At 41.4% G+C, this 16,033-nt stretch overlaps 1 protein-coding gene across 1 annotated transcript; it reads left to right on the top strand.

Moving 5' to 3' along the window:
- Nucleotides 1–770: 770 nt before the first annotated feature.
- Nucleotides 771–13,063, top strand: LOC308564081 (spermatogenesis-associated protein 31D1-like; the record flags this gene model as incomplete). The annotated part of the gene is given in 11 exon segments (XM_081151779.1): nt 771–792; nt 2,956–3,107; nt 7,833–7,878; nt 8,466–8,526; nt 8,808–8,975; nt 8,977–9,160; nt 9,751–12,645; nt 12,649–12,660; nt 12,664–12,709; nt 12,712–12,956; nt 12,959–13,063. Coding segments are annotated over 11 exon segments (3,936 nt in total).
- Between the last annotated feature and the right edge of the window lie 2,970 nt (nt 13,064–16,033).

The following is a 16,033-nucleotide window of genomic DNA, read 5'->3' as shown; positions in this document are numbered from 1 at the left end:
TGTAAACAACCCAAATGTCCAGCAAGTGATAAGTAGGTAAATAAAGCATGGTATACTGTACACATAAAATGTGATATTTTTGGCAAAAAATAATACTGATACATGCTACAACATGGATGAACCCTGAAACCATTATGCTAGACAAATGAAGCCAATTATAAATGACCACATATGAAAAATATACAGATAAGAAAATCTACACGGACAAAGTAGATTACTGGTTTCTTAGGGCTCAGTGAGGGGAAGGGAGGAGAGGGATGATAGCAGATGATTATGTTTTCTTTTTGAAGTCATGAAAATGTTTTATTTACTTATTTACCTACTGCCCCCCCCCTCCAGGATATGCTTTTTTTTTTTTTTTCTTTAATTGATTTTAGAGAGAGGAAGGGAGAAACAGAGAGAGAGAAATATCGATAGGTTGCCTCCCATATCAGCCCTGACCAGGGTCTGAACCTGCAACCCAGGTATGTGTCCTCACTGAGAATCAAATCCGCAACCCTTTGGTGTACAGACGATGTGCCAACCAACTGAGCCACCTGACCAGGGCTGAAGTAATGAAAATACTTTAAAATGTACTGTGGTGATGCACTTGTCTGTGAATATACTAAAAATCATGTAATTATGCACTGTAAATGGGTGAATTATACAACATGTGAACTATAATTTCAATAAAGCTATTAAAACAAACAAAGGGTTTAAAATAAATATGTGCTTGCAAATGACAAGAAGGGGATAGGATAGGACAAAAGATGCCAACACATTTCTGGAAGATGGAAATCCAGGCAAGGAGTGGTAAGTGACTAGCAGAGCAGAGTCAAACCCATTCACTCCGCAAAACCCCAGAAGATGAACACCCGGTGGACTGGATAAGAAGGAAATTTGGGGTTCCATGCAGTAAACATCTTGAATTTTTTTCATGTTTTATATTGTGTATAATTTTTAGAAAAACATCTTTTTTGGAGTGCATGGGGTGCTCTTTGGTATTTTGTAGAATCCTGTTAATGTTAGCATGCTTCAAATGTGCAGAGGATCCCAGGTTTCTTGCCTGGGACAGACCTGATACAAGTGTTGTACAGCTGGCGTTGTACATCTCTGGGGTCTGGGTATGGTGATGGTGGTTGGCTGTCGGAATCACAGGCAGAAATCTCGAACTTCAGCTAAAATTCAGGACAACAGTCTCTGGTCCACTTTAAAAAATGTATTTATAAATAAACTTGTGGAAAAGTTGCATGGATGGTAAAACCATAAATCCTTTGTCTAGATTTACCTACAAACATTTTGACCCATTTACTATCCCTCTCCTCCCTGTTTCTGCCTCCTTCCCTCCCTCTTATTTCTCTATATATGAAATATATATGCATTAATATGCATTAATGAAAACTTCACACATACCCGAATGTCTGAGAATATGTTTCATGCATCATGCGCTTTCTCTTTGATTATTTCATTGTGTATTTCTTAAGAAAAAGCAGAGTATCTACATAGACTAGTTACTCCCTTCAGTAAATTCAACATTTGGCATGAAACTTATAACCCATTTTCCATTCTTATTCTAGTTTTGTCAACTTAATGAGTAATGTCATTTGTGGTTTTCCCCCCAAAAAACTCCTCCATTACAAGATTCAGTCTAGATTCACATAGTTGTCATGTGTCTTTAGTCTCCTGTAATCTGGAGAAGTTTCTCAGCGTTTCCCTTTTATAACAAGGCCATTTTTGAAGAATATATTCTATGTGTCATTTTTATAACCACTTCTTGCCTGGAAATTTCTTGATGGAGCTCCTCTCGCTTATCTTTTAAAGGATGTTTTTGCAGTTGTGAGTCCTAACAACCTTAGAAACAGGATCAGACCTGGTATGAAAAAAAATACCAGACATGCAAAGATGTGTGGAGGGATTTTTCTAAACAGAGAAACCCCCCGGCAGTCAAGGGAGGATATGGAGGGGTGGGGTTTGAAGGGTGTCCTACATTTGGATGGAGAGAATTGTGAAGCTGTGGATGCAGGAGACAGGCAAAGAAAGGAGCTGTCATTACTGGTAAAACTTCCTCACGTGGGAGGGAAAGGATTGTAGGTCTGGGGCCAAGACTGATTCATTGACTCAGCAAGGGAATGCAGGCAAGCAAAGCATGGAGTTGACACAGTAGGCTTCATTTCAGCAGTTTATATCTAAATAATGAAGCTGAAGGAGTTATTATTAAATGATTAGCTGGCATGGCATAAGGAAATGAAAAACCCATATACACCAACCAAAAATACATTATTGTTGCTCTGACTGGTTTTCTCAGTGGTTAGAGTGTCAGCTGGTCAAGGGCATGTACCTCAGTTGCAGGTTTGATCCCCAGCCCCAGTTGGGGTGCATGCAGGAAGCAACCAATAAATGTGTGTCTCTCACACTGATGTCTCTCTCCCTCTCCTCCCCCACCTTCCCTCCCTACCGCTCTCTCTAAAATCAATGAAAAAAAGATCCTCAGGTGAGGATTAAAAAAATTTTTTTAAATACATTATTGTTTTAGAAGGTATAGAGATGCCAATAAGAATTTTGGTAAAAAGTGAGAAAGTAGATTAGGGAAAAAAATCATAAACTTTTCATGGAAGAAGTAAACATAGGCGTAAGTCAAGAAACACAAAAATGTATGTAGAATGAGTCATGCTCATTAAAAGTTAAGCTAAAGAGAAGCCCGTCCTCTAAATCAAGGTGAGTTTGGTCCTGTGGGTTGTGGGACAGTACAACTGCTCTGTAAAATGAAGTTAAAGTGTTGCAGGGAGAGAAGGGATTTGGCAGAAAGAAGAAGAGGGAAAGCAGGGAGAGATAATGTATGGCTGGAAGGAGCTGAATAGCCTAAAATAGATATGGGGAGAAAAATGATTTATAGAAATGTTACAGTTACTTGCATGGGTCCATGGGTTTGCCATGTCCTGTCTCTTGCTTTTTCATGGTTTTTGTTCATTATTACAGGCTACTCTGCCCTCATATTTTTAGTGAATGTGGATTCTTCAGGAAGACATGAGGGTGGGGCTGCTGATGAATACATTTCTGGTTTCATTCAAGTAAAAACACATTATGCAAAAGGGGAAGCTGCAGTTGAGGACAGAGTAGATCTTGGGGATGTAAATCCCTGAGTACAGCAGGCTTTCAAAGGTCATCAAAATAAGATCACCAAGCAGTAAAAGGGTCTCAGGTTCCACCTGGGTAACTGGCGGAATAAACAAAAACTTTCACTAAGGTAAACATATGGTATGGTGGATGAGTGGAGTTGGAAGTTAGGTTGGAGGGATGCAAAGGGCCCTGGCGGGATGGACAGATCTCCTGGGCTGGGTGATGGGAGGTGGGTTGTGAGTTCATCTTCCTTAAGCTGTCCCCTCCCCCACCCTCAAGAACCTTCGGTGTCTGTGCTAAAGCTCTGTGATGTGGGCCTGGAATTCTAGTCAAGAATGTGCTCACCATGTCCAGCTGCCTGAGGCAGCAAAGCACTTTCGATGATGCAAACCTCCTCCTTTGCCTAAGGAGCCCCAGTGTGCCATGGCTGAACTCCAGCTCTACTTCCTACCTTTTCCCATCCTTGCCTTCCTGTGTGGGGTGGGGGTCCTTCTGTCACTGTGCTACCTAAAGAAGAACCTATATTTCCCACTATTGTGGAAACAGAGAGACATCAATCAGGTAACTATTAAATTTATAAGTATTAAATATTTCCAAATACATGCATTTAATATCAAATTTTCTCTAAGTATTGCTTTAGCTACATCTTAAAACTTTAAGTTGTATTTTTATCTTCATTTAGTTTAAAATTCTTTTTTCTTTTGAGACTTCTTCCTTCATCCACGTGTTTAGAGTATGCTGTTTAATCTCTAAACAGTTGGGGATTTTCCAGCTATCTATTTGTAATTGCTTTCTAGTCTTAATTCCTTTATAGTCTGAAAACATACTTTGTATGACTTCTTTTATATTTGTTATAATGGGTTTTATGGCACTGAATGTGGTATGTCTTCGGGAATGTTTCATGTGTGCTTCCGAAGAATGTGAATTCTGTTGTTGGACTTTTTATAAATATCAATTAGATCCAGTTGATTGGCGGTGCTGTTCAGGTCAACTGTATCCTTACCGATTTCCCGCCTGCTGAATCTGTTCTTTTCTAATAGATGGGTGTCGAAGTCTCCAATAATAAAAGCAGATTCACCTATTTCTACCTGCAGTTCTAGGAGCTTTTACCTCACATATTTGACACTTTGTTGTTAGATGTTAAGGCTTGTGACATCTTGGAGCATTGACCCCTTTGTTGTAATGCCTCTCTTTATCCCTGTTAATCTTCCTTGTTCTGAATTCGTCTTCGTCTGGAAAGGAAACCCTTGTTTCCCTTTGGTTAGTGTTGGCAGGATACCTTTTTCTCTTTCCCTTTACTTTTAATCTGTGTATATCTTATATTTAGAGTGGGTGTTCTGTAGACAAAAATATAATTGGTTCTTGTTTTTTTATCCACTGACAATCTCTAACTCCTAACGGGTGATTTTGGAATTTAGTGATTTCTTGCATATATTTGAATTAATATGTATCATGCCTGTAACAGTTTACTTTTCATTGTATCTATTTCTTTTCTTTCCTCTTTTTCTACCTTTTCTTGTTTTAAACAAGCATTTCATGTAATTCCATTTTCTCTTCTTTTAGCATATTGATTACCCTTCTTTAACAAATATTGTAATAGTTGCCCTAGAGTTTCCAATATACATACACAACAAATCTAAGTCCACTTTTATGTAACACTATACCACTTCATAGGTAACGGAAGTACATTATAACAGAGCTCTCAATTCTTCCCTTCTTTCTCTATAACGTTGCTGTCACTCATTTCACTTATCCACATACTCCAGCACATTGTCAGAATTCTTACGAGGTGAATTGAGAATAAGAATAATAAAAGTTTTATTTTATCTTCAGTTATTTCTTCTCTTTCTTTCCTATTTAGATCTAAGTTATCACTACTTCTCTCTGAAGTTGTTCTTTTAACATTTATCGCAGGTCAGGTCTGCTGCTGCTGAATTTTCTGTTTTTGTTTGCGTGAGAAAGTTTTGTTCCTCCTTCACTTTGGAAGGATAGTTTAACTAGAGCTAAAATTCTAAGTTGGTACTTTTTTCTTTTTCAACACTAAATATTTTACTCCACTCTCTTCTTGCTTGTGTGGTTAATGACAAGAAGCTCATAATTCTTAAGTTTGTGCTTATTTTCCTCTGGATTCTTTCAAAATTACATACTTCAGTTTCCTGGAGTTTGAATATGATATGTGCAGATACAGACTTTTTCAGTACTTATCCTGCTTGGTGTCTTTTAAGCCTCCACAATCTATGGTTAATCTTTCATTAATTTTGGAAAATGATTGGCTATTATTACCTCAAATATTTCCTCCAATCTGCTCTTTTTCCACCTTCTGATATTCCAATTACATGTATGTTACACATTTTGAAACTGTCTCAGAGTTCCTGGCTATTCTGGGTTTTACAGGTTTTTTTAAAATTATTTTTCTCTTTCCATTTTAGTTTGCAAATTTTTTTGTTGACATATATTCAAGCTCACCTATTCTTTCCTTGAAAATATGCAATCTAAAGATAAGCCACTGAAAGGCATTCTTTGCTTCTGTTATAGCATTTTTGGTTTCTAATATTACCTTCTGATTCTTAGAGCTTCCCTCTCTCTGCTTATTTTTTTTTTTTTCAGGTGATGTGGAAGCTTTATTTAGGGATAATTGAAGATTGACATTCTGGTGAAAGGCACAAAGAAGAATTAACTGGCTTATTTCAAACTGAGGGCAGTTCTTTAGGAAGCATGCCTGAGGATATACTTGGCAATAAACTTGACAGCTAGCATGGTCTCCTTGCAGGTTGACTTTATCTGAGATTCTAGAAGGAGAAAACCAAATTTGCCTTTATCTCGGAGCTCAAAGGCAAATGCATGTTGGCCTCTCTCTGCTTATAATCCACATCTTCTTGTGCATTGTCTACTTTTTCCATTAGAACCTTTAACATATTAATAATGGTTAGTGTGGATTCCATGTATGATAATCCCCAAATCTGTGTCACAGCTAAATTGGGTATCTGATGCTTGCTTTGTCTATTCAAGCTGCTTTTTCTTGCTTTTAGCATGACTTGTAATTTTTTGTTGGAAGCCAGGCATGATGTACTAGGTAAAAATAACAGTAAATAGACCATTAGCATGGAGTTTTATGTTTTCTAGGTAGGTGTTGACTGTGTTTAATATTTACTGTAGCTGTATATGTAAGAGGCTTCGATTTATTTTAGTTTTTTAAAATTTTGTCTCGTGTGGTGTCTTTAGGTTTCTTTCAGTCTATTCATTAAATAGAGCCTATGCCTTGCAGCTCTTTCAGCTATGATCCCCTTGCTATACTGGCACTCTGTTGATGTGGTGCTAAGGTCTTAGGGGAGTGCATATGATTAAATCTTTTTATTGACATCAAATGTCCTTTAGTGCACTTGTGTCCCTGGGTTGTGATGTCTACAAGTGCCTATAATCTTATTTTTTTTTTCTTTTCACTCTTTAGATGAGACCAGAAAGCTACAGAGGGCTATATTTGAGTAATGTTCCTTCTCCCATGTAAAATAAAGCTCTTGTAGTCGTTTTGCCAACTGAGGAGGCTTCTGTGATAGATAACACTCAGAATATTCCCAAATGTTACAAAATGGTTATCTTTCACCCCAATCCATGCCTTGGCCAGAAAAAGAGTTTTTCCATGGCTTTTCAATGTGAGAACCTAATGGAGTTCTTGGGGGTAAAATACATAAATAGTTGGGCCCCCCAAGATAGTGACTCTATGAGTTTCTCACACTCATGCTAGTCCACATGCACCCTTCAGCAATTTGTCAATATGTCATTTAAGTGTTCCTACCAGTTTATGGTTCCAGTGGCTCCTGCTCCATCTAAGTTGATCTTGGCTATGGTTCTCTGTGCTCACCGTCTCTGAACATTTTGAGTAGTGGTTTGCCCTTTGACCTCAATTCTCCAATGGCTCCAACAAAAGTAATTGCTTTTCCATTTTTCAGCCTTTTGCTTCTATAAACTGGAGAGATGACTCCTAAACTCTTTAAATATCAGAGCTAGAACCAGAAGTCTCTCCCCGAAGAATGATTCTTTATTTTCCTATTCCTCTTATCACATTTATAAATTTATTTGTTTGGGTCAGAGAACCACCTAAAATGGGAAGTCTGAGGAGAGAATAGAGAACATCACTCTTCTAGGGGAAGAGACCAAGCAGGTCTAGTGGTTCATGAACGATTAAGGTTTCACAGACCATCTGGGTGTGGTGGCACGTTTCGGGATAAAATCCCCAAAACAATATATCTGTAGCTCTAGATTTTGTTATTTAGAGAGTTCAAGATCTCTGCACTTCATCATAAGTCACATTCCCATGTCAGGTGTCACTGGACCAAGGCTTCCTTTGTGTCGAGCGGATAAGGAGAGCAGTGCTGAGTCTTTGAGAGCCTCTGAGCAAAGGCTGGAGCTAGAGCTCTGTCCCAGGTTACAGGGTCCTAGCTGAGGGAGCACAGATGAAACTGCTCAGTTTTTATGCCCTTCTTAAACAGATAACTTTTGACTGAGAGGTTCACCAAGAATGAACCTCATAGATACAATCCTCCTTTGGATTTTTCATAGAAGAAAAAAATTGAAAATATTTTATCCCCCTTAAAAATTAATAAAAGATAAAAATGCAAGTTCTGTTAATTGAAATAGAGAGTCATATTATTCTTGGATCATAACTGTCTCCGTTTCCTATGGAGAGGAGTGAAAGAAAGGAGTCTTAGCCCCCCCTCATTCTTTTCTTTTGTTCTCAGCATCAGGGCAAAGCCAAGAGGCGAAAAAATGGTGGGAGACAGAAAGGTAAGTTCTGCCTATTTTACCTGAGACCTCCAAGCTTGACCCTTTCTGTTCTTCCCATGAGGTCCCAGGTCCATGGTCTGACATCTGAGGATGTCAGTCACTAGATGTAGTCCCTCTCAGAAAACAAAGCCCTCAGAAGAGAAGCTCATGAGAAGGCACTCAGAACCTGAGACACTTCTCAGATTCCCTGCTCTGCAATTTCTGGGTATGAAGCAGTGATGGACCTGGGCAATGGGTATTGCCAACAGGTGGCCATGTGAGAGGTGGAGAGCCAGAACTACTGTCTACTGACTTTAACAAGGACTTTGACTTTCTGGGACTCAGATTCCTCTTTGAGGTAACCAATGACCAATATTCCTTAAAGGGTTGTTTTGAAAATAATATGGGATAATATATGTGAAAGCCCTTTTTGAATGATAAAACAATATACATCTGAGCTTTGTTATTATCATTGAACATGTGACCTTGTATACTAATTTTTGGGGCACTCCAAATCCAATCTACCAAGGGTACCTCTAAGGAACATTCTAAATAGCCTCCTATAAGATGCCTTTGCTTCTACCTTCATCACTTTCCTGGTTTCTCAGGTTGGAAAGCTTGCCAGAGCGAAGTAGAGGAGGCAAGGAAGGTGCTTTCTCTTCTGCAAAGGTGACTAAACTTTACCGCCTTGTTTCTGCAACCCTCTTTTTAACAGAGTAAGAATTTCTAAGGCTTCAGTGAAGCCTGGGATTGACATGGGAAGGTAAATCATCAGAGTCAGAATGTGAAAGCCTTTGGGAAAGGAGTAAAAGTTATATTGTGAGATCAAGGAAGTAGGGAAATTGAAAGGATAGTATGCAGTGTGAGGCCCTACCTGTGCCAGACCTGTGAAGGTCCCATATGTTTGTTCTGGTCCTGGCTATAAGCTTTGTACCTCCTGTCTCCTGCAGCCCCCTGGGCCAGCATCATGATACCATCCGCTTTCGTCAACTATTATGTCCAGACCCCTCCTGTGAGATGTGTAATTATGCAACTGCTGAAGTCAACCGGCTGCTGTTCCCAGAGGCCTTAGAAGATGCTACTCCTTTGGCTTCCACAGCTCCTGGTACTGAGTCATCACACACTATCTTCTGCCTTCTCACCAAAAGACCCAATCCCCACCCCTCTGCCTGAACCTTTTCCACTGCCACCCCATATTTTCTCCCCTAATCCAATGACCCCCTTAGCTGACTTTGTTTCACCTTCATCATTGGTTTACTCTCTGCGACCAGAACCTTTTCCTACCTTAGAATCCAAATCCCCAGTGGACCATCCCTCACTTCAACCCCAGCCTTTACTTCTCTCCTACCACATGACAATCAGAGAGCGGATCCTATTCTCCAACAAGAATCCACTTTGTCCCTGAATAGCATCTTCTTAAGTGATCACACCCTTACCCAATATATCAACTCCTTACCAGGTTTATCACAGTCAACGAATCCTGCTGATTCATTTGCTTGTCGATGCGTCCCACCAGTGCCGTCTACTTCACCACCACCAGATTGCCTTTCTACCGTGATTCGATCGAAATCAATTTTCACCTCACTGAAGCCTATTCAAGAGGACTTGTCTCCAGAGAGTCCTGGTGGATTGTCCACTCATGTCCTAGCAAACAGAGACACTGACCATTCAAACATGTCAATATCAGACATTTTCCATTGGCAGACTTATGCCACATTATCACCCTCTGATTTTCAGAAAGAGCATATTTTTCTCCATCCACCAGAGACCTGTCTCGGGGGAGACTCTGTTTCAAAGCACATGGAGGCCGGTAGCCATTCTTCCCTTGGCCTTAATGTCCAGGCACTCCTAGAGAGACATTTAAAAAAGGGAAAAACTTTTCAGATTTTAAAGAAGAAAGAAAATAAGCAGGTACCACTTTCAAAACAAATTTGGTCAGAATACCAACAGACATCTTCAGGGAATTCATTGCAACCCCTTGATGTACAGAATGCCATAGTCCCCCAAACTGGCTGGAACACTGAAGACAAACCAGAGCAGCTGCATAATAGCCAGCAGCTCTCTTATGTCAAGACATTGGAAGAAAACTTGCAGCAGAAATATAGCCAGCTCTTCTGGGGTCTTCCCTCTTTGCACAGCGAGTCCCTAGTGACTACTCTCCTGGTTTCCAGAAGTAGTTCCCCCACAGAAACTTGCTTTGTTTTATTCAATGGAATTTGTAATGCTCCTACAGTCAAAATGCAGCATCAACGATCTCCTCCACTTCCCCATTTCCATCTCCTTCCCCTACTCAATGCAGACCCTAAACATGTGTGTCAAATCAAGCCCCAATCACAACATTTCACTCAGCTCCAGCGCCACTTTCAATCCCGATTCGCAATCTTACCATTTTCTTCTCCAACCCAGATTAGGGACTGTGGAGTGTCTCTCAATAGACCCCAGAATGAGTCAGACTCTAATATCTTGAATGAAAATCAACCCCTGGAACGCCATGTGTTGCAGAAGCAACAGGACGGTTTGCAGGGTTTAGTTCCTGTTCTCCAAAAAGCTCAAGATGCCACTTGTTCTCGAGCTTCCAACCTCTCATTGGTCAGCCATCTGTCCCATGCCTATGTACCAGTCTCCATCCTTCCTGGCCATTATTATACCACCAGTGAACCCCAGAGGAAACTGAAGCTCTATGTTCCAACGAAGGTAATCCCATGCACGTGTCCCCATGGCTACAGGAGTCTAGCACCTCTCAAAATGATGGTGCCTCAGTGTAAATTAACAGAAATCTCTCAGCAGAAAGGCAGGCATGCTCACTTACAACATTATAAGTTTCAGGGCCAGTGTAGCAAGTCTCTAAGCAAGAGTGAATTGAGTTTCCCAGGACATTTCTGTGAAGGGGTTCCACAAAACTTTCAGCTAAGGGAAGACGTGAAGAGGAATCTTGGGTATATCCTAGAGAAGAGCCCAGAAGACAGCCCACAAAGGGTCTCAGAATGCTACCTAGTGAGGGGTCTGAGGGCTGCCTCAGAGACAAAAAGTTACTATGTGTGTCACTCAATGAGTCAGTTAGGAAACAAATTATTGAATGTCTCAGGGAAGGACATAAGCCAGAATAAAATTAAAGCCATTCTTAGATTACATTTGAACACTAAGTCTTGGCAGATCACCGAGGGTAGAATCCCTATAGGTGTGTGTCGTTCATGGATGGCTGAGGACAATACATGGTCTCCTGGGAGTTCCCAGACCAATAAAGAAAATACAAATTCAAAAAACACAGTGATTGGTAGAGTCTACTGCCAGATTACCACTCCAGAGCTTTCTTTTCTTGATCCCAACACTCGACAAGTACTAGAAGCCCATATTATAAGGTTTCGTATGAGTCAGAGGTGGGGCCTCCCACTAAAGGTGGTTGAATCCATAAAAGCCTATACATTGAGAGAAGCCAAAACCTGGCCTCTTCCCCATTTGGACTTTTCTTCCTCAGCCACCCATAGTTCTGGGATAGTTTCCAAAGCTGAGGTTCTCAAGCCCCTTGAGGAAAGCTCCAAAACTTTTCAGGAAAACAAGCTGAGAACAATAAGTTCAGTCCGTATCCTGGATTGTTCTCTCCCAACTTCTTCATATGTAAGCAGTGAAGGGCATGGGGTCCTGAAAACATCACACGCTAATAGAGAGCATAAGCTTGCAGAGAACATCCAGAAAACTGTGCTTGACAGGCAGACTTTTCAGCCCCTCACACACAGCACCATAGATGGAAGGAGCCAGAGTGAGACTGTACTGAACAATAGATGCAGCCCAGAGGTGCCCAGGAAGCAAACTGGGGCTGGACATGAGTCAATGTATGAGAATGTGAGTTCCAGTGATAAAGCAGAAATGATTCAGGGCCAAAAGACAGTAGAGGAAAATTTAAAACATTTTCCCATCTCCAAGGCCCCGGAGCAATGTGCAACTGAATTGCAATCTTGTCATATCTTGACAACCCAGGAGTTGAGAGTCTCCCAAGTAATAAATGTCAGTATGAGTAAGGAAGAATCTACCCTGAACACTAAATGTCCCTCACAAAAAGTATTAGATCCCCAAGATTCTAAACTATCAAACCTGAGAAAACAGCTCATTGATGAGTTAAAATGTAAATTGGAGATAAGGGAGCAAAGACAGGCTCAAGGCTGTTCCACTGACATGTCCCTTACTTCTGATAGCTTTCCTTCCACATCCTCACTAACGCCATGCCAGAGTGTCTGCAGTGGGCACATGGGAGCTTCCAAGGGGCCTCATGTCCACATTGAGGATAGGGTCAGCACAAAACAGAGGCAGGAATCCTGGGCCTCCAAGAATGTCTTACAGAAGTGTCAGAATAACAATTTACCACCAGTGGCAAAAAATGTGGGGATTCTGGATTCCAAAACAAAAGAATGTAGAAGCAAGGATTCAAGGTTATGGACATCTAATGCTGGAAAGAAGGGCCACCCTGTTGAGGACAGAAAAGTAGAGGACACTTTCCTGTCGCTGCCACAGAATGAACAGTTTCCTCCTGGTAGTTACTTCAAAAAAAAGAAGGGGGATTTTTTTCAGTGGGTCAATTCCAAAAGAAAAATCAAAGAGGTGGAAACTCCCCGGCAAAAGGCCAATTTCACGTCAACCTCTGCACAGGAACACAACCCAGCTGAAAACACAGCTGTCTTTTTGAGCTGTGGGCTTCCCGAAGCTCATGAACTCGTAACAGCCATTGAGAAGATCCTGGAGGAAAAAATGGCAAATAGTCATGAACTTGAGGCCTTGCAGTTAAGTCAACAGAAGTAGGAACTACAGGCCTAGGAAAAACCTGACAAGGGACATCCCTCCAACTGTGGGGCTCTCTCTGACCCACACTGAAAGAACGTGCAAGTACCAGGTGCTACAACCAAGAAGCTGTCACTGCTGATGAGAGTTTTTTTACAAGTGTTAAAAAGAACAGAGTCAGGATCAGACATCCCCAGAAAGTTGTAGCCTTCAAGGATCAGCTGTTGTGCCAGAGTCAACATCCTTCCCCACACTCTAGGGAGCCTATGCCCCATCCAAGACCCACCAGCGTACAATTATGCCAGGTCCCTCCAGCCCCATGCACCCCTGATGCACCCCTGATGAAGACACTGTGTTCAGAGATTTGACCCTTCTTTTCAAACAGAAGACACTTCTCCAGCACTACCAAGGAGAAAAAACTTCCTCAAAGAAATAATTTGGTCCTTGTTGAGAAAGCCTCGCCATTTTCATGACAACATATCCTCTGATGAAAACAATCCTCCTTTAGAATAACTACAGATATTGGTCCTGTTCAATAAATGTTTCTTTTAATGGAGTGTAGTGTTCTCTGTGTACTGCACTGGGTCTTGGGCGTTCCATATCTCTGGACTTGTGCTTAGGAAAATGAAGGCGTTATTTCAGCTCTGATTTCTTCTTTTTGTTTCTAAAAAAATGACCAGTCCCTTGTAGAGAGCCTAAGTGGCCTCCTCAGTTTTATCCTGGGGTCCTTTATTTGACCCTGCTCAAATATCCTGCAGTTAAAACACTATTTGTCATAAAGGGTATAAAAAGGTTACTTTAAAACCTTTTAGGCATTTTCAAAGTGAGAAAAACCCTGAAGTCCAGAACTTGGCTCACACTGTGTTTTTATCTGCTTCCTCACATCCTGAGCTATATACACGTGTAGGACGGGAGGAGTTACTCTGGCACAATATAGCCAGAATCCCCCCTTGTTGCCTCCAGAGAGTTTTGGAATTGGAAGTGGGAAAGGTGGTGTTTAGGAGCTGAGGTTAAGTGGTAGGGAGGAAACTTCCTCTTGCGTCTTTTTGTGAAGAATAAATGTCACCTGTTCCTAAGAGCTCCTCTCTCCTTCATGAAGTTTGGGATGATAGGTTATGTTTCCTATTCCTTATTCTAATGAAAATGTGCAGCAACTTCACCTTTTCCCATTCCTCTGTGCTCATTGGAGCAGGAGGGTGAACAGAACTTGCATTTCTGAAAAGAACCAGAGATAGGAATATTTTCCTGAAAACAGTGGCTAACTTTCATTTAGAAAAAGTTCCTAATTCCAGAGATCTCACAGGTGGGTAGTGATTGAGTGGGGTATTGTATGAATGGGTTGTGTGATTGTGGATACTGGGTTGGCCAGGGTAGGGTCTCGTAACCAGGAGGGTCTGGCTGATGAATCTGTTATAAGTGGGATGTGAATCTGTCTGGAAGGCACATTTTGAGCTTGATGATGAGGTCTTCCTACTTGTGACAGTATCTCAAGGAACAGGATAAGCTCTTCCTGCTCCTCAGGGAAACCTCGTAAGGATGCCTAGCTTGATAGTATTATTGCAAAACCAAGAGATCACCTGGCTATCACTTGGAGGAGTGGTCACCATGTAGCCACTCAGAATTTGGGGGAAAGGGAGACACACAGTAATGAAAACAGTGGAGTGGGAAAGAAGAAAAAAATGAGGAGAAAAATGATCTCATCATTACAACTCATGACCCCACCCTGGCCATCCATTCCACCAAATGTTATCTTACCTCCAGCTCACCTCCTGGAGACTGGCCAGGGCTTGGTAGAGCCAATGATACCATTTTAGCCTAAGAATATGTGGGATAATCATTGAGTATGCAGACAGTATCTCCAGGGATGTTGTCAGGGAGGCTGTCCTCCTACTTGGTGCTGGCCTCCCCAGCCATACCATATCTTACACCAAGGTTCTAGTAATTTAGGGTTGTTTTAGTTATCTCTTGCTGTATAATGGATACTCCAAAATTTAGTGCCTTAAAAAAAACATATCTATCGTCTCTCAGGTTTTGTGGGTCAGGAATGTAGACCCAGCCTGCCTGAGTTCTCTGCTTCAGAGTCTCTCAAAAGACTGCAGTTACAGTGACAGCTGGGCTCAGGTTTCACCCAAAGGCTCAAATGGAGAAGGATCCACTTGTGTGCTCGCTTATGTACCTGTTGTCAGGATTCAGTTCCTTAAGGCCTGTTGGACTGAGGTCCTCAATACCTTGCTGGCTGTTGGCTGTAGTTGGCTGGAGTCCACCCTCAGTTCCTTGTCATGTGGGCCACACCAGCATGGCAGTTTGCTTCATCAAAGCCAGGAAAGAGTCTTCTATAAAGACAGAAGTTATAAACTAATAACTGAAATGACATCCCATCACCTTTCACTTATCCTGTGAGTCAGAAGCAAATCACTAAGTGAGCCTACACTCAAGGGGTAGGGTACTTACTCATGGTGTGAATATCAGGAGGTATAGATATCATTGGAATCTTCTTAGAAGTCTACCTAGCACAAGGATTTCTTCCTGGATACCACACTAAGGTCACTGAAGCACAAGTGGCCAAAGTTGCCAAGTGGATCCTCATTCTCAACTATACGAATGTCATCAAGGTCAAAACTGTTCAATTGCTAAGTGAAGTGGTGGCTGGTAAGAAAAACATCAAATAGATTGGAGCATTCAAAGGAGGAATAGGTGGCATGGGAACAGTACCATGAACGTAAAGGTGTTGTAGGATCATCATGAATGGTAAAGTGAAAGAAGCCCTTAGAACCACCTGACTCATCACAGAGAGTATTTAGACTTAGAGGAGAGGAAAAATTAGGCTCATTTTGTCTCTACCACAGTCTCTTCACTCTGCCCTGGCTCCCAGACCACAAGCCTAAAGAAGCAACCTTCAGCTCCTGTGGAGATACCCTGGCTTCTAGAGGAAGCCAACCAGAGGGGTTACAAGGTTTAATTTCTGTTCTTCTTAATACACTTAATATAGCATATCCATCATATTTAATTTTCAAAGTCTGACCATCAGAAAGAACGAGTCACCCAATTAATTGATGGAAAAGTTAAGTACTGCACTAGGGAACTCAGAGCCTGTAACTCCCATTGTGGAGTGTTTTCCATGTACCCATGGCCTAAGGACTTCTAATCAACAAAGATGTGGTGGCTTAAAGGGCCTGAGTTACTGGCCTGGGGTCATATAACTGGTTGGAGAAATACTGGGTGAGGTGACAAGACAGATTTGCACACTCAATATCTAGAAATTTTCTAGAATATCTAGAAAGTGACCTGTCCAAATGAGACAGCAGCACTGTCCAGAAGTGATTCCAAGCCCTTGTTCTGCTTCCAAGCTCCTACAGGAAAGCAGGACTGTCATAGAAAGCAAGAAAGCATGTTAGCTGAAAAATGA

Source organism: Miniopterus schreibersii (genome assembly GCF_964146895.1).
Source record: "Miniopterus schreibersii genome assembly, chromosome: 11".
NCBI classification, from domain to species: Eukaryota; Metazoa; Chordata; class Mammalia; order Chiroptera; family Miniopteridae; genus Miniopterus; species Miniopterus schreibersii.
This window is presented reverse-complemented; position numbering and strand designations above follow the sequence as displayed.